This window comes from Diadema setosum, chromosome 14 (genome assembly GCF_964275005.1).
Source record: "Diadema setosum chromosome 14, eeDiaSeto1, whole genome shotgun sequence".
Taxonomy (NCBI): Eukaryota; Metazoa; Echinodermata; class Echinoidea; order Diadematoida; family Diadematidae; genus Diadema; species Diadema setosum.
Genome location: NC_092698.1, coordinates 14355156 through 14378824, shown reverse-complemented (window position 1 = coordinate 14378824; position 23669 = coordinate 14355156). Strand labels below are relative to the sequence as shown.

Below are 23669 nucleotides of genomic sequence, written 5' to 3'. Positions count from 1 at the left end.
AAGGGAATTAGCTATTACGTGAATCTGGAAAAATTAGAATTAATGGGAGTCCATCATGATTTCTTGCATTTTTTGAGTTTGTTGTTGCTTTTTTTTTCGTTCCCTTAAAGAAGGGGGAACCTAAAATGCGCACTTTTTCTACAAATAAACTACTCCATAACAAGCTCCAGATTGTGGATGTCTCACTCTGTTTCATACATGTTATATAACAAATATTACACACAAACAATATGTATATATATATATATATATATATATATATATATATATATATTATATAGCATATTGTTTGCGTGTGATATATTTGGGGTTCTAGTTTAATTCATGTAATTACAAACAGCAATTTCTTTACCTATTTGATTAAAAAAAAAATCCTCTCGTCTCGTTTGAAAGACAAATAAAAATGTCAAATCAAAACTCTTGCGCTTATTGGAACTAGCAAACTGTGTGGTTCTAAAATGAGATGGTGCCGTTTTTTCTAGGCCTCGAGTTGCTTGCTCTCTCTTTCTCTCGGTTGAAATGAGTTGACGAGATGACATCACGACGAGGTGTGCTTGTAGAGCTATAAGGAACTCTCAATCTCCGCAAGTTGGATCAACTGGAGAGGGGGGGGGGGGGGAAGAGGAGAGGGAAGGTCCGGTAAGGGGTGTGGGAAGAATAGAAAATAAAAGAAAACATTTGATTTTTCATTTCATCGTATTTTCCATATCCACCTAATATATGTATATATTTTTTCATTTCATTTCATGTTATTTTCCATATCCGAACAATACAAAATTATTACAAATTATCACAAATTATTGCAAATCATTTCAAACAAAAATGGAGACAAAGAGAAATATTGGAAAGGAGAAACGGTAAGCAATATATCAGAGGAAAGCAGAACATGGCATGAGAAGGAAGAAAAGGAGAGAGAGAGAAAAAAAGATATAAGCTCATAAGTTAGCAAGGCAATCAAATTTTATTACGATAGAATAAAAATTATCCATATCGTATACATATATTTTTAATGGAGTGGGCTGGAATCCATGAACATTCTTTACTACGTATGGTTACCTCTCCTAATTGTATAATAATATATAATGTATATCAAGGTTCCTCAAATACTTTCAAAGGAAGACGCCCAGCTTCATCTTTGAAATGATATATTAAGGTTATCAAGTAAGAGAACCTCGTTCTTGTCACTATAATCGAAACAAAGCTCATTTTAATGAAACCGGTAGATTACTTTTTTCTCTAATTACCGCCTCAACATGCCTCAATCATATTCATATGGTGATAGCATGGCGTAATAAAGTCTTTTCCTACTGAATTAATGATCGCACAGACCCAAGACACCCTCAATAAAAGATGATGTTCTCCATATATATCACGGTGAAACGTGAACAGTGCAATTGAGAGAGACGTTGACCTAGATCAGAAGGTGGAGCCCGAAGGCTGTGGCGGTAATTGTGTGTGTGTGTGTGTGTGTGTGTGTGTGTACACGTGTGTGTGTGTATATGTATAATAATAAGATATATGTATGTGTTAACTTTGTTTGCGTGTCTTGCTCGTGTGTGTTGCGTCAGCAACCACCTGAAAATTGAGAAAAGCATTTTCCGTCCTTTAAGAGGACATCACATCAAAGGACGTACTGTACGACAAAACGTATTTACATTATATATATATATATAATTATGCATAGTGTGATTATGTACTTTCGAGAATTAAAGTGCGTTTAGGATCGTCCACACACAGAATAGATATGATAATGGTTTGATCATAATTTTCACCCAAGTATAGCCACATTCACATGCGATGACTCACTGAGCAAAACCTCTAACGAATTCCATGAAAATAAGTCACCAGAAAAAAATGGCGTTATACTTTCTCTCCCAACAATGTTCAACTTACTCATCTTGAAATATCTGGGCAGACGAACAAGCACACACACAAAAACATACAGAAATACATAAGACTCGTGATCTTTATGTTATGATTCTGATCATGAACTAGGCCTACAAGCCGATATCAAGTTTCGTCTTTCTTCTTCATCGTACAAAAGGCGATAGTGTGTTTGCGTATTGCACTAAATAGACAATCTTGTATCTATCAAGGAAGTATACTGATCAATATTCTTGAAAAAAAAAGAGGATTAGTCTGTATCTATCATAGAGGAATTCACAATTTCTGTCCTGTTTGGGTCTTTAGAGTTACTACGGCTTTTAAACGAGGTCATTTAAACAATCTGTTCCATGTGAAGAATTGGTCGTCGATAAATCATTTCAAATCTTAAACTTTCAATAAAGAATTGGTTTTATTCGACGAAAACATGGATGATTACCCCCATTTTAAAAAGATAAAAAGAACCCGAAAGGAAAAAAAAAAACGAGTCTTGAAGAGCAACAACCTTTCCAACTTATTTACGCCTTACATCAAGAGTGTTTTTATTCGTTTTCTGATGCTTTGAGTAGATATGAAGGAATTCTTCCTCGTAATCCGGCGCGAAATACACGCGGGCATCATATGAAGCGAAACATTTTCTGTGTGGCAAATGATGAAAGCAATTTTAAAGCTTGATGGTGTAAAAACAGAATAGAGCTTATACGACTAAGAGAAAACTGAGGAAAATCCGATAAAAGGTGAGGATATAGTAGGCGAGAGATTTTTCCTGTGCGAGAGTTGCTCTAAAAGAGTTTTTTATGTTGTTTTCTCCCACGTTTACGCCACAAAACAAATAAGCGGAGATTTGTGCGGGAAGGTGTCGACAATTTCGGGAAAAAGGTCCGAGTTTGTACGAATACGTAAGTTCAGATTTTTTAAACATGCATTTCAGATCGATTTTTGACAAACCCGTCAAGATTCGTTGAGCGTTTGGCCCTGGTGTCTCCAGCAACCACTGTATACAGAAATATATTGTACAATGAAATTACTTTTTTTTATCATGCAATCCAAATGTTCAATTTAGTCGCAACCCCCCCCCCCAACTCATTAACGTGCATATTTTTCCTCTCATTCCCGTTACTGTTTATAGATAAGATAGTTCTTTTGCATTCTCGTCATAATACGTAATATCATGACAGGTTCGAATTATGGGCACACTGATGGGACATTTTGCTCAATTTGAAAATTGCTCTGGGGAGATGGTCATGTCGACGCTTTTTACGTTATCTCTCGTAGACCTGTCCTTGAAAAGCCGTGACAGAGAGATATTAAGATGACACATTTGGTACTTATCGTGTTTGCAGTGCGATTTCTGCAGGATGTATCAACGATTAGCACTGTTTGGCCAATAATGATTGGTGACTTTCTCTTTGTTCAAAATGCTTCCAAGTGCAGAGGGCGTGGAAAATGATTTGCTCCTTAGAGCAAAAATAAACAAATTCAGCACGTGTCACAAAAGCCATCGCAACAATCATCTCATATAATGTGGGTATAATCTATCAATCCTCGGTAAGATACCTCCTATAAGGGTGGAAAATGTTGAATACATCCTAATATATATATTAGATTATTTTTATAATAATGATGATGATAATGACACATTATTTTTGTAACGCGCTTAGATGGGGTTGTTTGCGTGCAGTCAAAACAACAAAAACGGCAAACAACATGCTGACATTCTATTTTGAAGTCAAGATTAACACTCCCTCACAACAACAACAACAACACACAAAGAAACAACAAAACCAGAATCCACGTCCTTTAAAGAGATCATATTTGTCGTCATCCTTACAAGGCAGTAAACCTGATTTTTTTTTTTTTTTTTTGCATATAGGATTTCATCGATATCCAGATTTGAGAATGCTTGCTACACACACACACACACACACACACACACACACACACACAAACTCATACACACACATCTGAAATGTACCAACAAAAAAAAAGCATGGAGACAAATTAACAGCTCAGATAGGGTCACACATCTCAACCGGTGGGCCGTGAAGCTCTCTCAGGTGGGCCATGCAACAGGATGTCGGCCCAAAACTAAATACCAAATATTTGCATTCTTTCAAACTGGGCCTCGAATGTGAAAGCCAAAGAGGGACTCGGGTTAAAACAACAACAACAACAACAACAAAGGTTGAGAAACGTTGAGATAGGGTATGCATGCATTTGGGTATATTCATCACTAGTCTTATCCGACAGAAACGTGTGCCAGCCGGAAAGAATATGATCTGAGAAACAATAGAGGTGTTCGGGAGAAAACAAAATTGGAATAAAACATTAGACTTCTGTTATAATGACGGCTCCATTATAATTCAACTTGCAGCATAGGCTCACGGAATCAAATTTTCTTGTTGCTCGATTCGCCCTCATGTTGCCTCATATCTCTTTGCCTTTTTCTAAACTAAAAAAAAAAAAAAAGGTATACGCCCTATCGAGGTAAAGTGTGAAAAGGTGTAAAGAGATCCAAATCTATGCACCTTTTGCATGATAGACTATCTAAGTAATTTTCTTATTTTTTCAGATAGAATTAATTTGATTAGTTCATTTTATTTTTTCTCCATAGTAGGATACGTAGTAAAATTCGGAGTAATAATTAGGTATTTTGATGAGGATAAAATTACGAAACTTCCTCAAGGACTCGGTGGGTTAAATCAAACAGAAATAAACATAAAGCAAGGAAACAAAAATGAAAATTAAGAAAACGGAAGTTATTGGAATTGACAATTTTTGCGTCTCTTCAAAAAGTAATGAGATCGGTCATATCGCAATCGGATGATGTTCGTTCAAAGGGTCGTTAATCCGAAGATGATATAAGCTTCGTTATTCCGAAACACATAATTTCCTTATACCTTGATGTTCCTAAATCCGAATATGAAATGTGGGGCTCCTTAATTAGAACATTTATGGTTTATTCTGGAGGTTCTCTATCCAAAAATGAAATAAGGTTCTTTAATTAAAACATAAAATGGAATAAAGTTCGTTAATTGTTAATCCGAAAATGAAATATCGTTAGTTATTCCGAAAGTTCATTAATCTGAAAATGAAATAAGATCCATTAATCATGTTAATCCGAAAATGCCAAGAAGTTGCTTACTTTATAACAAACCATCGGAATAACGAACCGTATATCAGTTTCGGATTTTCGAACTTTTGGAATAATGAAATATAGAAATAATAATATTTCATTTTTGGATTAACGAATCTTCGGAATTACGAACCTTTAGAATGACGTGCTGTAACCATTGCAATCTCCTATGAATAATAAGATGTGGTCATGATATCACCTGACAGTTTTTCCCCCATGAAAAAAGCCAAAGATTTAAAAATCTCTGCTGACATGTACATCATAGTATTGTCAACAACTTCAAAAGAATATGTTACCGCCATAAATCATCCATGAAAAGGGTCAGCAGAAAAATGACTGCAATAACAATAGCAATGCTGCTGCCGCTGTAAGTACGACTGTCGTACTTAAGACAATGGCATAATTTTGTAAGCGTGCCTATCCTGGTTAAATTGGTACTTCTCGAATATAATCACATAAAGTTGACGTTCCAAACAACATTCACCATATAGACTGATGATAGTGACATAAGGCGTTATTCTTTGTTTTTATATATGCATAATAACAATAATAATAATAATAATAATAATAATAATAATAATAATAATAATAATAACAATATATATATATATATATATATATATATATATATATATATATATATATATAATTATGTATGAAGTACTTTTACTTATGAAAGCAGCGGCAACTTTTCGTACCAGATGTTGGTTTTTGTTTTGCTTTGTTTTGTGTGTGTGTGTTTGGTCATGTCAGTGTAAACCTTTACGCCAACCCATTCTTTGATCATTACGTACCTCGTAAAATAGAACAGGATGATTAGCATCATAATAACTTTTCCCTTGGCCTTTAATCTTCACCAAGCTATATGTAAGATTCGTTGGATTGTGTCCGGAGGCAGGGATTATACCTATCTCTCACATCACTGATCCCATCCACAGAAAGAGAGCTCGCCCAGAAACGTGATGATCCTCAAAACCACGCTAAAGTGGCTGGCATTTCACACAAGAGGGGCCCCAATTACCAGATTTTTCTTGTCTCAAAAAATTCAGGAAAATGCAAATTGTGATGAAAGCGCTCGAGCAAACAAACAATAAATATATAATTATGTTTTTGCTTGTTTGTGTCATTTTTTTTAAATCAAGGATTTGTGTAAAGGAAATGAAAGGAATTCTGTGTTATAAATGGTTTAGCAATGGTCAGTGCAAGTCAGAGGGAGGGCAGATGTATTAAGAAATGTGTGTTTCAACGTTTTGCTTGAAATTGATATACAGGCAAGACAGGCAGTTACATTTAAAAAGTGCACAAAAGAATACACATGACATAATTTTGTCTATTAGATGACAAAAAAAAAAAGGGAGAGAAACAGATAACAAATGAATCAATCAGTATATATATATATATATATATATATATATATATATATATATACATACATATACGTAATAGGGTCTGCACCCCTCTCCCCATCACACATGGAGCCCTGCACACTCAAAAAACGTTAACTGCCCCTGATTTTGTATGCACACCTATATATCACCACATGATACTTAGCACCACTTACCATTTCTGTTGGATGTAGCTTATACAGCCACATTTTGTATCACCTCCGCTACTACTAAAGCTTACTATACGAGCATCAAAGCCACCTTATTACAGCTAACTACCAGTTACTACTCTTGTTCTACTGACGGTCAACCCTATTTTCTCTCAGGTAATGAGATGTTATGTGAGCTACCACTACATGATTATACGAGTCTTACTACAACATTATGTACTCCTTCAATATCTGCTGATTTCCCCTGTGCCACTTCGTCCGCTGCTTTTTTTTTTTTTTTTTTTGCTGCCTCATAAAACCAGCTGATAAACTTTCCATTCCCCCGGGTATGAAGTCTCGCAAAATGGATTATGTTAATCATGTTTCGTTATGTGACATCAGCAGGAGCAAGTCAAGTGGAATAAGACTTGCAGAATGAACATGCTGCAAAGCATTTGTTTTTTTTTGGGGGGGGGGATAGTGAGATTTAACTAATGAAATTGATCCCAATTTAAGGCACATTTGAGAAAACAACAACAACAACAAATGGAAATAGAAGGGAGTGACCGCCCGTAAAGGGATTGGACTATCACGACTATAGATATCGTTTTGGACTTTTGATGGAAAACATTGTCGTTCACAACCTTATTGAAATGTGCATGGCATTTTTTCAGTCCGATACCAACCGAGATTATGAAGTGCCAATGCTCTGCGACTACTTGTCGGCATTTTTTTTTTTTCTCTTGTTACCGAATACATCGATGCTTGCTATGCTTTTATTGTAGCAACCAAGGGAGTCTGCTGTTGAAGAAGGTAGATCACTATCAATTGCAGAGATTCTGCCAATCAATGATGTTTTAATCTGTCCAATAATTTTGCTTCTGACAAGGCCCCAAACGTTCAAGGCCTGAGGCCTACCCAGATATCGCAATATCATATTAGCATCATGTCAGTTATCAAATGCCAAAACGGAACATGAATTAATTTTGCACATGTTATTGGCATATTGTTTTTCGAGTGATCCACGTCCTACAAGCTCCACTTTTCAGTAATTCACTCTTTTCCATTGCTACATTTACTTTTTGTAACCATTGCAAAATGTGCATTTTTTTAAATTTTATAATCATTCTTGCATGTCATATTTGTATAATACTTTATGACTCGAGCTTCTTTCAACTTATTAAACATTTTGAATGGTAAAACATAGTTTTTATCAGGCATTATTATTGGTTGGATGGAAGTAAAGTATAATTGAATGGAAAAATTGAATTGAAACATAATGAAGCCTAAAAAGGAGTCATTCAGTGGTATTCTTTAAGTGTAAATTTGAGAAGGGTATTTGTCCGTAAGTTCATAATTATTTTAACGTACTCCAGATTTGATGAGAGGGTTACGATTTGCTAATGTTTCTCCAGTATCTTTGACAGTATAATCAAATAATAGAAACTTCAGATCAGTCGGCGTATATATTATTGTGATTTTTGTTTGTTTGTTCTTAGCAAGGGTGAATAAAAATTGCAAATTGTACCTTTATCTAAATGTAAGCCACATCCTTTTCGACAAATCTGCACTGGGACGACAGATTTTACACTTTGTGAATCAAGTACTGTGTGAATGAAGGAGTAATCCTATCTACATGATTGAACGTCTTAGTGATTAGTGCATTCTTTATATTCGAAATAAGAATTTATCTCGGTAATACCGAGGTGATCAGAGTACTTGCCTGAATACGTGTATACATGGCCCAGAAAATTGTAAAGACTGACCTGCTTGACCACATCACAATTAGGAGTCCACCAGGTCCATAAAAGGTATATTGGACATACTGTCTTCATACCAGCTATAAGGATGCTCCAGAAAACGAAGTCTATTTTCATGATTAGCGTGTGTTAAGTCATATCCCCAACCAATTCTGGGCGTACAGGGACTCTATACCTTTAACACAGTGAAGTATAAGTGAAGTATAAAAGCAAAGGTTTTTTCCACGCCCGACAATGAGGTTGAGGGAGGAGTACTGTCTAATCCAATCATCAGCTCCAAGGTATGTAATTCATATTAGTTTAATCAAACAGACTGCATGAAGGATTCTCCTTTGTTGTATTTTCTTTTTAATTGTGGAAATCTAACATCTCCACAGAAAAGTACAAACTACAATTTGACACATTGATCGACTAAGAATGACAGATTATTTATAAGAATATGAGCAGACACCAACAACAGCAGAACTCAGGTCGAGCAAGCAGGCGCACATAGAACACAAATAAGAATGATGAAGAATAGATGAAAATATAGACATAACAACGAGTTAGCTGAGAGCGATGGGTTATGCAACGCTAATAACAATAATCATCGTGGATTACAGCCACGTAGAAACCGCGAAAGGAATTGACTGCAGCTAAAGTCATACCCGTTCAAAACTAGGAAATTTCATCGCAACAATGTCTAGTCGATTGGCACACCAATGAACGCAATTACGGAGACGAGATGGTAGAATGAGACGCATTCAGAGAGAAAGAGCAGGAGAGAGATAATTATACAGACAGAGAGTGGGAAAAGGAGGGGAACGAAAGAAGAGCGAGAAAATGCATAGGCCACCAAGTGCGCACTTGTATGTAATTGCAACTAAGAGCGTAATTATCTAAAATGGAACCACATGGTTACAAGGTATCTATCATCATCAATATCACAAGTGAGAGCGATCTTAGACCCTGATCTCTCCATACTCAATGAGTAAGATTGGATTTCATTAGTGTAGTATATAGTTGTGCCTTCCAAGCATGTGGATTGTGGATCTTCGTATAGACTTTTATAATGGAAATGTCAGCATTTTTTTTTTTCTTTTGGTAGGAAGAGGTACCATGGTATTACGAAAATGTTTCGAGAGGCAAGTAAGTTTCGTGTGATTATCGTTATAGGAGTGTTTACAATTTCGGGACGATGAAGGAGATAATATATACAACGTATCTGAGTCAAATTATGATGACCAACCGTCGGATTTTACCTTTTTTTCTGTTTTTTTTTTTTTTTTTTTGGGGGGGGGGGGGCTTTGATAGAATCATTTATTAAGTAACCTATTGTATGGTGCCACGCGAGTGTCTAGAACGAGGATGAAATCATGAAGATACTGCTTTAAAGCAGAAAGTTATGAAAAAAGAAGTATTAATGTCTTTTCAACTCTATCAGACCTTTCTTTTCTTTCTTTTTTTGAGTATTGATTCGGAAAAAAAGGAAGAAGAATGTAGAAAAATCCTTGAGGGAGAGCGTATAGCAGACAAGCCAGCCAGGTGCCTATCATTTGAAAAAAAAAAGAGATGCCATTCAAATCATTCATTAAAAAAGATATTCATACACATGCATAAAGATATTCATGCACATTTGTATTCTCGGTATCGTTTATACAGTCCTTTGTAAATAGGAAGCAATTATCCCGGTGATAATGCACACAACCAATGCGTTCTGAGAGTGTGGTTTTAGGTGGATCTCGTATGCTTTGTACCGCGGCATTCATATAGTTTATTGACATCTACATTGAGGAGATAACTCCATGACTGGTATATTGCGATACATCTGAAAAATCACTGGAATGCAAACCTTGTCAGTGATGACTAAGGATTGATGTCGCAAATTGGAAAATAGGAAGAAAACAAAATTGCTCAATAAATTTCCTCCATTCTGCTTGGATTGTTGTCTGAACATGACGCAGCACATTTCATAATTCGTATGATAATTCTTTTTTGAACACGTGTCTGTCTCTCTCATACCGACATCGTGGAATATTATTGCTAACATATAGCTATTAATACAAGTATGGATATTCTATAAAAAAAAACAAAAAAAAAACTTGAAGATTTTTTTTGAGGGTTTGCTGTGGCAAATTTCTCAATGGTTTGCATATATTTATTGTGGTGGGTTTAGATGGTAAATATTTATCATTCTGAATGAAAACACAAATAAACATATATCGTGTACATAGCACTGTCTGGACACTTTTTTCCGATAGGAAACGTCATTCAATATTTATCAAAATGATATTGAATTCTGTTAAATGAATTCCACAGCAACATATTTAGAGACACAACGACAACGACAAGGCGGTGAAGGTGCTGATGGTTTTCACGGGGTCCTGTACCTAATATAATTAAATAGACCTAACATTTAAATAGATTTCATTTATACGTCATACATTTGCTTGGTTTACTGGTCTGTGGCCGCTATATGCAGTCGGCAATCTACCATCGGATACAAGATTGGTGGCCGCCATTACACGGTCTTTCACGTGGCTTCTTCTTTTTTTATTGGGGGGGGGGGGTGGGTATTGTAGTGGCGGTATACTGCAGATGGCAGCTAAGGCAGGTTGGACTATACATGATTATATACGTATGCATAAACGCCCGCGCACACGAATTAACACGTACATGGGTGTACTTATAGAAAAAAGAATTCTACTCAGCAAGGAATCAAAATCGGAAGTCCGGTTGACGCGAGCATCTTGGGATGGTTTTTCTCCACATATACTCCGTCACAGAAAAACAGATACTCTAAAAACACACAGATTTCATTTATAACCACTTCAAACAATTTCAGTGACTACTTTTGAAATCTATTATTAAAAGACATAGGCCCTACTCTAAAGAAATCAAAATTTAAAAAAAAAATGAAAATGAAAGTTCTGACATAAAAGTATAGGCCTATATGCTTTCACAGAATCAATCTTAACCATGTAAGGTTTTGTGTCAAACGTTCCACAAACTACACTACGTACTGTTGGAAACAGCTTTAGATATGGCTTGTCAGCGATTCTTGGAGAAAAATCAGAGTGATGTGATGGACAAACATTTTGTACATTGATTGTTGGAAGATCCATAGGATGTGACGCTATACGTCCGGTAACGTGTTTCCAATCTTGCGCAAAACTAAATGATAGAAATGTAATAATCAAGACACGAGTGATCGCCCCATCGTCAATGAGTAATCTTATCCACACACACACACACACACACACACACACACACACACACACACGCACACACAACGTGATATAAATGAACACACGTGCATACAATACAATTACTGTATTATGATGCATTTGTGTAAATCCTTTCATTCACATTGATATTGTAAATGTCCTATGATCACAACGATAATGATTAGCAGAAGCATTATGCATGTTATGTCTGTCATTCACAAAAAAAAAAAACAGAACTTGAAAAAACACACTAAAAATAAATAAATGAACAAACAAGCAAACAAATGCAGAACTGCAAATAATCGTAGTGATATAGTCTTGAGCATGGTCGTATTGCCCGAGAACCCGTCAGTTTTTAAGCTGTTATCTATGATTTTTTTTTTTTTTTCATCTGGCAAATCTAGGCGGGAATGATCGTCGAACTTCTGGGATGGGTGGGTATTCTTGTTCCCAAAACATGCGGACTTCTTTTGATCTCGGAGGAGTACAGTTGACTTACATCGCTCGCTCACGCTGCCTAGATTGATGTACATCCCTGGCATCATTTAACATCATTATGTGTTCAGACGTATTAATGGTATTTATTACTTTGAAATGATTATATCAATTCTAGGAATTTAAATGCAAACTGCTTATGAATAATGCAGCATAATGCGGTGAATTTACTGGTTCCCAAATATCCACGCTTTTGAGACACTCGCAAACCCGTATATATAGACTGCTCGATCAATATATAATGTTGCTCGTTCCTGTTCCATAATGTATACACGCTTTAAATAACCTGCCAAAAGTACGTTCGTCTTTGTAATATGCGATAGGTATGAAATACTGGTATCAGCGATATCAGCATCACCGAAAATGGACGTATGTATATTTTCTCGTGAGACAAACGCTTTCGTGTTCACTAGTTTCGTTTCAACTTTAAGTATGACTCCCCATGTCATATAATTACAATTGAGGCTTTAATCTGTCTCAGAAGTGGGCCTTTGTTTCGGTTTTTCCATTTTCAAATGAGATTTACAGCAAAATGATAGTTGTTTCAGGAGACATCGATGATATGAAATCAGACGTTGTCTGTTATTCATTGGAAGCATGCACGTTATAATCGTGAGCAGCTTATCTTCTAGTCATCCGAATTGTTGCTCTATACCCACGAGGCGTAATTAGGTATGATTCTGACGTTGCTTACGAAAAATTACTTTTAATAAATCTGATTTAGACCAAAAGAAAATCCTTTTGAGATTTAGATTGAAGTTAATAGAATCATTCTATTAACTTATGAGTCATAAAGTCAATTTCTTACTGGAGGGGGAGGGGTGCTTTTTTTTTTTTTTTTTTTTTTGGGGGGGGGGTATATTTTCGTTTCAGAAATAAATTTCAATCAATGGATATTGATCATGTTGATATCTAAAGTCAGGTAGAATGAATGTGAGTATAGAGGTTCTGTTATTGATGCAGATAATTGTATAATGATGAATGAATATTACTGTAAAGTGATTGTCAGTAAAAAAGAAAAGAGAGAAAAGTAGCACTTGTACTAAAAAGAATTATGCAGTGTATGAATTGTGATTTATGTTTGGTGAAATAATTGATCAGAATGTAAGGATACGGAATCTAAGTAAAGATATTGTATATTAAATTTTGTTCTGTACATTTTGTTTTCATTGATGAAGAATAACATATTCTTTAAAATAAACAAACAAAAAAGCAACTGCTATATTTCTTCTCATCCATTCTATTAGGCATCCGACAATGACTCCGATTCGCATCTACTCAGATATTTGCATACCATTCAAAGCTATAGTTCCCTTTAGGTGCTGATCCGTCAAAGAATCTGAAAAAAAAAAAATTGCTGAATGAGCTCATAAGGCGCAACCCTGACCTGGTCATGATCATAATGATTGATTGCAACTTTCTATCATTGCAGATGATACCAGCCAAGGATGATTTCGGCTGCCCGTTTCAAACGAGATGAAAATAGAAAAAGTGCTAACTCACTACGCAAGAGGCAAACAATGAACGTCCCACGCCGTGAGAGAAATTATCTTTCCAGCCCCTTCGAGCCCATGTCTAATAAGTGAGCTTTAAAGAAGCTGCACCATTAGACCGATCATCTCCTCAAGCTAAGCTTGCAAGGCGATTTTTCTGTATATTTAGATTGATAACACTGATCTCTCTTTCGACACAAAGGTAAACAACCTCTCACTGTATCCTGTTCATATCATTCTCCTCTTTTGTATGACTAACTCCTCCAGTTTTATTCGTCCTCCCACTTTGGCGCGGTGGATCTGCAACATTCGCACCCTAACTTTTTTTTTTCGCTCGATTGAAATCAAACAGAATGCTACGGCTTATTATTTCCAACAAGGTTTTGCATTTTCAGTTGCATTATATAGGTTCGATGTGCGGTGCTACCAACCTGTCCTATCAAATACTCAGTATCACCCGTACTTGAGTTTTCACTCAAATGCAGCACTTATCCTATACTATCTTTAAATTTAACAGCTGAGCACATTTTAAAATTCTCAGATTGTAGTCATCATCAACAATTGCTCTATTTCGACCTCATTTTATAGCAAGGGAACGTATGTGTGAGGTATTGACGAAACTAATTATTAAGTCAGGGTATTACCCAAAAGATATACATGACTGACAATAACCCCACGTATTTAACCAAAAAAAAAAAAAAAGGGGGGGGGGAGGTATTTTTGTTGGCAACTTTCTCTTCTATATCTCGTATGAATTCATATGCCTTGATATGTTCGAATTTATGTATCAGGGCAATTACCCCCACCCCGGCTAAATACTGGCTTGTGATAAGGTATAAGAGTAAAGATTAGGGTTAGGGTTAGAGTTTGGGTTAGGGTAAGGATTAGGTTCAGGGTTAGGATTAGGGTTAGGGTCAGGGGAAGGGTCTGAGGTAATTGCTCAGGGGGTAATTACCCTAGAACTCGAATTTTATTCATACAGCAAACAAATGCAGTTATACTTGTCAATCGCATTACATGGGAGAAATAGGCCTTCTTATCAATTGGTTTCTTCCTAAAACTCCGCTGATATGAAAAGACATGTTAAATCTACATGAAAATGTAGATTTAAGAAAATGAAAAATTAAACGTAATAGTGACTTAACGAAGAAGGTGAAGCGAATGTTAATAACAAAAAATGAGACCAAGTTCAAAATATTCCAAGCATGTCATTAAAAAGTCCATAGATTATATCTATAACAAAATTATTTCAAATTTGGGCCGAAGCGGTGTATAATAATGCTCAACGCGTAAATTACACAATAGTTAAGAGGACATTGGATATGAAAATATATAATATACAATATTTTCTTATGCTACATGTCGCACTTTAAAACTCTTCATAACTTTTCGCTTTTTTGTTTTTGTTTTTGTTTTTGTTTTTGTTTTATTTTCGAAATTTTATCTAGTTTGAGATCATTCAGCATTGCTGGTGCCTTTCGATATTTCACAATGCGCTTCACATGCTTTTATATTGATATTTTTTTTATTGTGTATAGACTCTAATACATCTCTCTCAGTTATTCTGAATTATCGTTGACATTGATTACATTATTGTAAATATAATTGTAAATAAGCTATATAGTTATGATTTGTATAGAATACTTGAAATTAATTGTTGATTTACCAATATCCTAAAAAGGTGACCTGGAATCTTACTATGGCATATATTAGATACTATGTCTTTGTGCTATATTTTTTGTCAGCTTATCAGGAGCTCCCTGACAAACAAAGAATAAAACAAAAAATCCAATGTATCATTGAAATGCATAGACATAGACATAAATCATCCTGTTCACGTTGCCTCCGACGATACGCATCGTTTACTCTGTATTCACTACGTTTTGTACATTAGATTGATTGAAAATACTGAGTATAATTATGTCCATGGCTGTACGCGGGATTTTTTTTTTTTTTTTTTTTGGGGGGGGGGGGGGGGTAAGAGCATGTTTAATAATGTTTGGAAGAGCAGAGAGGGACATGCAAGCGAGGAAGCACGGAGACCGAACAAGTGGAGGGAGTCATTTTGCCTTTATATAATGAAAGTGAACCTCCTGGTGCCCACTTGTTCTGAAATATTATAGGAAAATTTTCCTCAAATCCTCAAAATCCCTCAAATTTTGGGTGTAAATCTTCAGAACAATGTGAAGGCCTAAAACCTAGTGCATTATTACGTCACTTCCTGATCCGCCCGCTTGTACGTCTTTGACTTTGAACTAATTTTATGGAGGTGAAAAGAGGGGGGGGGGGGTGGGGGAGGGCGAATTCCCTTCCCACATGAGGGAGATTTTCATATATTACTAGAATAGAAGTTCAACGACCTGGTACACAATTTTGTTAGAATATTTAGAAATTTCAGTCAAAACAGTCAGAGAAAATATATTCAGAGACAATGTAAATGGCTAAATTGTGGTATAATGTCACGTCTTTTTCTGTGTTTGCGTCACCACTGCGAACGGAAAGTATAAAAGAGGTGTACCGAGCAAGGAAGAGTGTTGAAAGAGGGGATTACCCCTTACTGATCAAATTGCAACTGATTAACAAACTGCCCTACATCGACGTAAATAAGCACCGACTTTAATAATCAGTGTTTTAGTAGCAGCCATGATAAGATAATCATGGGCATACATACTCGCGCTGGGTTCGAACCAACGATCTCCTGATTACCAGATAGGCGTCACATCCACTGGACCACCGAGCTGCCGCCCGACAGCCAGTTCTAGTTCTCATCTTTATATCACGCATCGAGTACTGCGTATTTTGTTCCAATTAATGAAATCGTGCGTTTAGTTATTTTTATTACACTGTCGTGCTTTGCGCCTTTTTATCATGTCTACCCCTAAAACACCGATTGATTCGGTGTTTATTCATGTCGATGGTTGATATTAGCAATGATTGATATGTATTTTATTCATTTAGTTTTATTTATTGTCTTCTTTATAAAAGCATGGTAGTCCCATTCAAGCCGCAAGGCCTGCTTTCCAAGGGAGCCCTGCAGTAACAAATCACATTTATGATACAACGATACATAACAAACATATACAAACATATACAATAGTACATTTCATAAAAGTGGAGAGCCCCTGTAGATAGATTAAGGGAGAGAGAGAGAGAGAGAGAGAGAGAGAAAGCGAGAGAGAGAAAGACAGGTGACAAGAAGAATAGATAGATTGCCAATTTGTCAATCGTAAGAATTCATTAATTGAATACTGGTAAACTAATTTGAAAATCATCAGAGTAAAAAAAAAAAGGAGAAGTGTTGTTTGAAAGTTTCGGGAAGGGGAGAAGAACTGCTCTCTCCCACCCTCTGCGTACCGCCATGCAATTGTATAGGGCCTATGTATGAAATGTAAATTTATAAAGCAACAGGGGTCTTAAACTTACCGTGTATATTTTTCTCCTCCATGCCGTGGGTAGGCTGTCCACAATTTCTTCGAGACTGAGCTGCTCGGGAGCGTCGTTATCGTTGTAGCCTCCATCGAGTTTTTGAATGAGATTCCCCATCTCCGACGATTGCTGGAGAATACAGAGAAGAATTGAGGACAGTCTTGTTATTTTTCAACTTGTTGCCATTTTGCTAAATTTGGTTAGCATTTCGTGGGATTTATTGCCACTTGGTCTACTATCAGATGGTCTACTTCCCAGTTCGTCCAACATCACTACGGCTAAACTCACTTGGTCTACCACCAATTTCACCCAATGCCCGTTTGGTCTACTTCTCACTAGGTCCAATGCCCAGTTTGGCTATCCACATGTACTTATCGTTTTGTCTAATGACCAGATGGTCTAATTGCAGTTTTGTCTGCTTGGACTTTTCCCCATTTTGTCTAATAAACTGTGGGTATTAGACGAAGTGGACATAGCCCATCTGGAAGTAGACCAACTGGTAATGAGGCTAAGTGGCAATTGGACTAAATGGTCAATAGACGAACTGGTTGTAGACGGAATGGGATTAGACCATGTGGGTTGAGATCAAATGGCTATTAGACGAAGTGGGAGTAGACCAACTGATAGATCACCGTTCGTGGAGTCATCAAGATGGGCTGGCCGAGACTGGTCTCTAGCACCTGTTGATACTTTTATACATTCTGCATGGTTGCTTTGTATAGCAAAATTGATTTTAACGTGACGGAAAGCTAGCGGTCATTTTGAAATTTCATACATCGGCAAGTGAGAGAGAGAAATGTAGAGAGACTAAAAACTGGTCAGCGATCTGCATGACAGAACACAGATCAATCGCATTTCTCCGAAACTTCTAGAAAGAAATTGCACAGCTCCACCTTTTTTTGTGTCCATCGATTGAGACATGATTAACATGCGTGAAATGCACATGGTTAAACGATACTTTACAACTCTTTATGTGCAGTTTACACACCGAAAAAGAAAACCATCAAAACAGGATTTTATTGAAACCATATTTGTCATGCATAAGATTGTATTGCTGAAATGATTTACTGATTTGTATATGTTATGTCACCTTAACGTACAAGGTATTCGTGAAAATTTTGTGAGTTTGTTTGCATCATCTTACGATGAAGCTTTGGTATAACATTTTCTATCACCAGCACGAGTGGTGAAGGAGACCCACGAAGACGACACGAGCTGTATATGATCCACGAGCTACAGGCACGAGGCAAATAAGGCCCAAGAGCTCGACATTACATCGTGGGCTTAATTTACGTTGTGTCGAATTCGTAGACCTTATTTGCTTTTACTTTCTAGCTCGTGGGCTTGTACTGAACATAATGTCTAGTTCGTGAGCCTGTGTCACTTGGTATCTACTCGTGTCGTGGTGTGTATGACTCGTGGGTGTATGACTCGTAGGTGTATGGATCATGAAGCTTTTTCTTTTTTCTATGTCTAGCTCGTGGGCCGTATCACTCATGGGTGTCTAGTTCGTTTCCCCTGCTCGTCTCGAGACAATTTATAAAGTTTGAGTCATGTCGCTTCCATCAATGCTCTGCTAATTGCTTGCTCACGATGTCATCTTGCAAAGACACGCAATGCAGCTAAATTAATGTGTTTCACTGTTTATAGTCTAGAAACACTGATGATACACAATGTCCCTTAAATCACTGCGATGTGTTCACATAACGTGCACGTATACGTACGGGGGCAATGAACGTTGGCTGATATTACTGATACGATCCATGTACTATTTTCCAATAAAAACAACATACCAAATGTAACTCGATTTTATTCAATTCATTATTCACTTTACTTCATCATTCAAAAGGAGCCACTATCACCATGTAGTTTCATGATCTATGTCCACATTTCATTTACCACCATTATCTGGGACATTAATTAGATTTCAAATTAGTTTTAATGATTTAAAGAAAGGTTGCAGAGCGTGCATGGGCTGACGAATGAGCTGGAAATACTGATATCGGAGATCAGAGGCAGGGACGCAAGGATGTGTTAAAACCACGTAGTCTGAGTCAAGGCAATTCCTGTTGCGACCAAATCAAACAGTACATTCTCTCGGGTGATATTCACTAGAGTATTGCACAAGGAAGTGACTGTTCGTCTGACAGAAATGATCGAAATAGGTCTCACCTAGAGCAATGGAGATTTTATACATATCCTTACATCTGACCTGTCAAAAATAATAATGACAAAAATATTCACTGGTGTGTTATTTGGCCTGTGTTTTGATACGATCAATTTGTCTTGAATAATGTTAGCATGATTAAAATCACATATGGGGTGTAGTTGTGACAATGATGGTGGTAGCGATAGTAATATCATTGATAAGACTAATTTCATTCACTGTCATCAGTATACGGAAATCAGAGCTGTCAGGAAAGTCATTAATTCAACTGATACTGTTCATGTTTTTTTCTGACAACTATTGCTGTCATCATATTAATTCATATATCATAAGTATGCATACATATACAGAATGAAAGTATGAAACATTTGATAGGTTGGGGTAATTATATATAATACATATCTCATATACGTATATTGTATTACACATATTGTATACATATATATATATATATATATATATATATATATATAATACATATCTTAAATATACTATACGTATATTTTTATGTATTATACATATTGTATATATATATATATATATATATATATATATATATATATATATATAAAGAGAGAGAGAGAGAGAGAGACAGAGAGTTATATAAGAGTGTAGACGAAGAATTAGTGGATTATTTTCACGAAGTAGGTTATTGTCATGTTCCAAATCCGCTCACAATCATTCTTGCTTACGTCACTGGTTTTCCCTCCCATAGGATACCAGTAAGGGAAAGCTTCAATTGCGTGCTACAAAACTGTGCTGCACCTTGCCAAATCCGAAGACTCTAAAACAATGTCAGGTATGATGTCACGGTGAAAATTTTCCCACAGCCTATCATACTAGCATAGGGATAGATTATATAGAACATCCTGTGTGTACAGGTTGCCTCCGAGCTATAATATCTCTCTATATAATAGTGAACTGCATAACACATACCTAATTCCGTGTGGGTTATAACATCGAGAAGTAAAAGCTCGTGGTGGTATTTCCCGCTGTGCACTCTTTTACGCTGAAAGGGGCATCAGTTACCTTTATATTCACGGTTCGTTCAACATTCTGTGTACTTGGGGCTCGTGACAAGATTGGATTATGATGTAAGTTCTCAAGTTATCGGCAGAAACGATTTTATCTAATTTAACATCAGGTTTATCTCACGTTATCGTGTCCCAGATCAAATATAGGACACACTGCTCTCAAATACGTAGACATGCACTCTATCTGTCTATAGCATTAAAGAGCTAGAGGTGTGGCGCCCTTTTAACGCGGGAGGTGACAAACAGGGACAGTTTAAAGCCTACAATGAGCGATTGTGCATGCTTGCGGAAGGCCGGATGTCGTGCTTGCCTAAAAACGAGCGCCACAAAACACGTGGGAATTGTGACGGTAATGAAGAATGGTTTTCGACTTGTAGCAATCAACTAACACAATTTTGTATTTGCGCGCACCATGCACCTAATTGTGCCTGTGATCGAGACATAAAAGAATGCATTCCAAGCAAGTGAATCAAGTTTGTAGCAAAGGATTTTGTTCATATTCTGTTTCTTCTTTGTATACTTTGAGAGCCAGGTGAATGTCAATACGGGTTCTTTGTTGGTTTGGACTTCTTTGTTCGACAGCGTAAGATTAGACAATACTGACGATAGGGTACGGGACACGTCATTTACCTAGCAAATATGTCGAATGTACACTTAAAAATGAAAAATATGTGATTTCATTACAAAATGTTCGCGAAGAGTAAAGTAAAAAGGAAAGAGGCAAAATGTAGAGCAGATACACGGGCACACATGCTAATTGAAATGGTAAACGCTTAGTGCTAGCACGTACGATAAACACATCTCCATTAGTACCGTTTGTATCTTCGACTGAGTACCTCTAATGACATGAAACTATTCGTGATCACACCAGCAATAACTGCCATATCATTTTTCGCGAGGTCCCCTTATCCCCTCCCGCGGCAGGAGCCTGCACAGGCGTGATGATACAGCCTTAGCCGCCTTTTAGCACCCAGTGGGAAGAAGGGCTGGAATGGTATGGGGGAGGGGCCGGAGTGGATGCGGCTGAGAGAAGTCTATTTCTGCCAGAGGTGAAGGCCCGAATATTAGATTAGGGAATAGGCCTACATGTGAAAACTTTATTTGTGTGTGTGTGTGCGTGTGTGTGTGTGTGTGTGTGGGTGTGTATGTGGGTTTGTTTTGTGTGTTTTCTTTCTATAGTAATTGTATTGGAGAATACATGATGTATAGGAATAAGAAATTAGTTTTGAAATGCTTTTACTTGAAGTTTTCAAAACATGAACAATGATTATGATTAAAGGGATGGTACATTATTGGTGGAGATGACAACTGGGTTTTTAACTTTTTGCGAGATACCAAGAAAACACTTATGATATAGTACAGAGCATACCATTTTAAGAGGAATTCAAAGTTTATTTGATGAAAATCGGGTTTGGAATTACTGAAGCATCCAAAAACAAAGTAAAACAAAGCGATCGTAATAAATTGTGGGTCCCACACTTTACTAGAATCGCTCTTGTTTGGATATCTCAGCCATTTCAAGACCAATTTTCATCAAATAAATGTTGAATTCCTCATAGAATTACATGCTCTTCCATATTTCATAAGAGGTTTCTCATTATCTCACCAAAAAATGTTAGAAACCTGAAATTAGGTCTCAACCAAAACTATACGATCCCTTTAAGCTAGTAATGATTTAATTCAAGATACATTATTCAGTCTGTTTTCTCAAACTTTACGTGTTTAGTTTAAATGTAATGCTTGTGACTCGCGTTGAAATATCCTTCTGCTGACATCGGATCAAACATCAAAATAATGCCTTACAAGTGCCGATCCTTGGAATTGTTCAAAGTTACTTAACAATAACACAAAGTAGATAGTTTATTCATTGGTGCTGCCTGATCAGATCGTTAAAAAAAAGTGCATGCAAATAACAATAGTACAAAATGATGACATTTCACCTCATGATTAAAATTTACAAACCAGTACACAAAACCAGTAAGAAAATGGAGAAGGCAAGAAGGAAAAAGAAAATTAATATCAATTACAGTTCAATATGATTCACTCTTCATTTATTTTTGTCTAAATCGAGCAGACGAAAAAACTGAAGAAAAAAAAATCATTGATGCTTTTCTGCACAATCCTTTAACCCTCCCTAGCCCATCTCTACCTATCACTTTGTTCATGCAGAAGATACAAGCTGCATAAAATATCAATGAAGTGATTTTTCATTCTGTGTTAACCGTCCCAACAGCCTATATTCCCTCTCAAAGGGATACTCACGCACGCATGCACTGATGAACATGTACACTATGTGCACTGTGGAAATGTATGGTTCGTACACGTGATGTAAAGTACCAATCTCTGGACATTGTAAATTACATTGCGGCTTAAATCATATAGCCCTCTTTTGCCCACCCCCCCCCCCCCTTGGACATAAACCCTGAAACTGGCTAGAACACGTCATAACCCAAAATTTGGGAGAACAGAGCTGGTATTTTATGTTACTTGAAATCGGAAAATTATTTTTCAATATCATTGTAAGAGTCATTTACAAAAATGGAACCCCACCCCCCCCCCCCCCCCCCGGGCGAGCGCTGTTTCCGATATGTTGCGACGTTGAACATGGTAGGTGTAGATATTGTGTCTCACGCCACATCCCACGTTTGGATCTGCATCACATTAAAAAAAGAATCAGCTGGGACAACCCTCTTTCCCACCTACACAACTGTGATATTATTTTACAAAGTTACTATTGACTAGCATTAATCTCAAAATGACATCATGAAATTCGAAAGTCTCCTAATTCGTGAAAGTTAAATGACAGCGTCACTTTTGTTTGTAGACTCTTATGCCCTGGAGGAAAAAAAAACAAACAAACAATGTCCCAAAAAAAAAAGAATTATATGTTTAAAAGAACCTAAAATACATGAGAGCGGAGGTCTACGTATAGAACCCAGCCTCGTCCCCAAATGTAATTCCTTATTTTCATATTGTCACCAAATGTAGCAAAACGAACCTGATGACGCCGCCTGTAAAACAGAGATAATAGCCATATGGATAGCTTAATGTATACTAAATGAATATGAATGAAGATGATTCGGGATAAAAATGTCAGGGGTAAAGATATTAGGGGTAGGTCAAGGTTAAACTTTTACCCTTGAAATCGTGACCTGTGACATTCTGACCAGTGACATTTTTTTCCCCCACTGACACTCTTTCTTCTGCCATCTATACTGCTGATTTTTTTTTTTGGATTTTTTTTTTTTTGTCTCTGACATTATTTTGTACTCCTGACATTCTTACCTCTGACATTTTACGACTGGCAATTAACTGACATTTTTATAACCTGACTTTTTCACCCCTGACATTTTTCTCTGACATTTTCACTCCTAATACCCCCGTCACACTAGCGCCGGAATGAGCCGGAATGCCGTTGGAATGAAAATTCTTCCTGCATTCCTGCATATTCGAAGTGCATTCTAAAAATTCTGACGACATTCTGAGTGCGTTCCAAACATTCGGGCCCATTCTTGTGGCCAGCCCGAATTTTTA

At 36.7% G+C, this 23669-nt stretch overlaps 1 protein-coding gene across 1 annotated transcript in view; it reads right to left on the bottom strand.

Moving 5' to 3' along the window:
• Window positions 1-488: 488 nt before the first annotated feature.
• Window positions 489-23669, bottom strand: part of LOC140237603 (uncharacterized) — a 60907-nt gene continuing 37726 nt past the window's right edge. Inside the window, exons 5-6 of the mRNA XM_072317535.1 lie at window positions 16932-17063; window positions 489-598 (exon numbers count right to left, since the gene is read on the bottom strand). Coding sequence (XP_072173636.1) covers window positions 563-598; window positions 16932-17063 — 168 coding nt within the window. The 3' untranslated portion in view covers window positions 489-562. The remainder of the gene's footprint in view (window positions 599-16931; window positions 17064-23669) is intronic.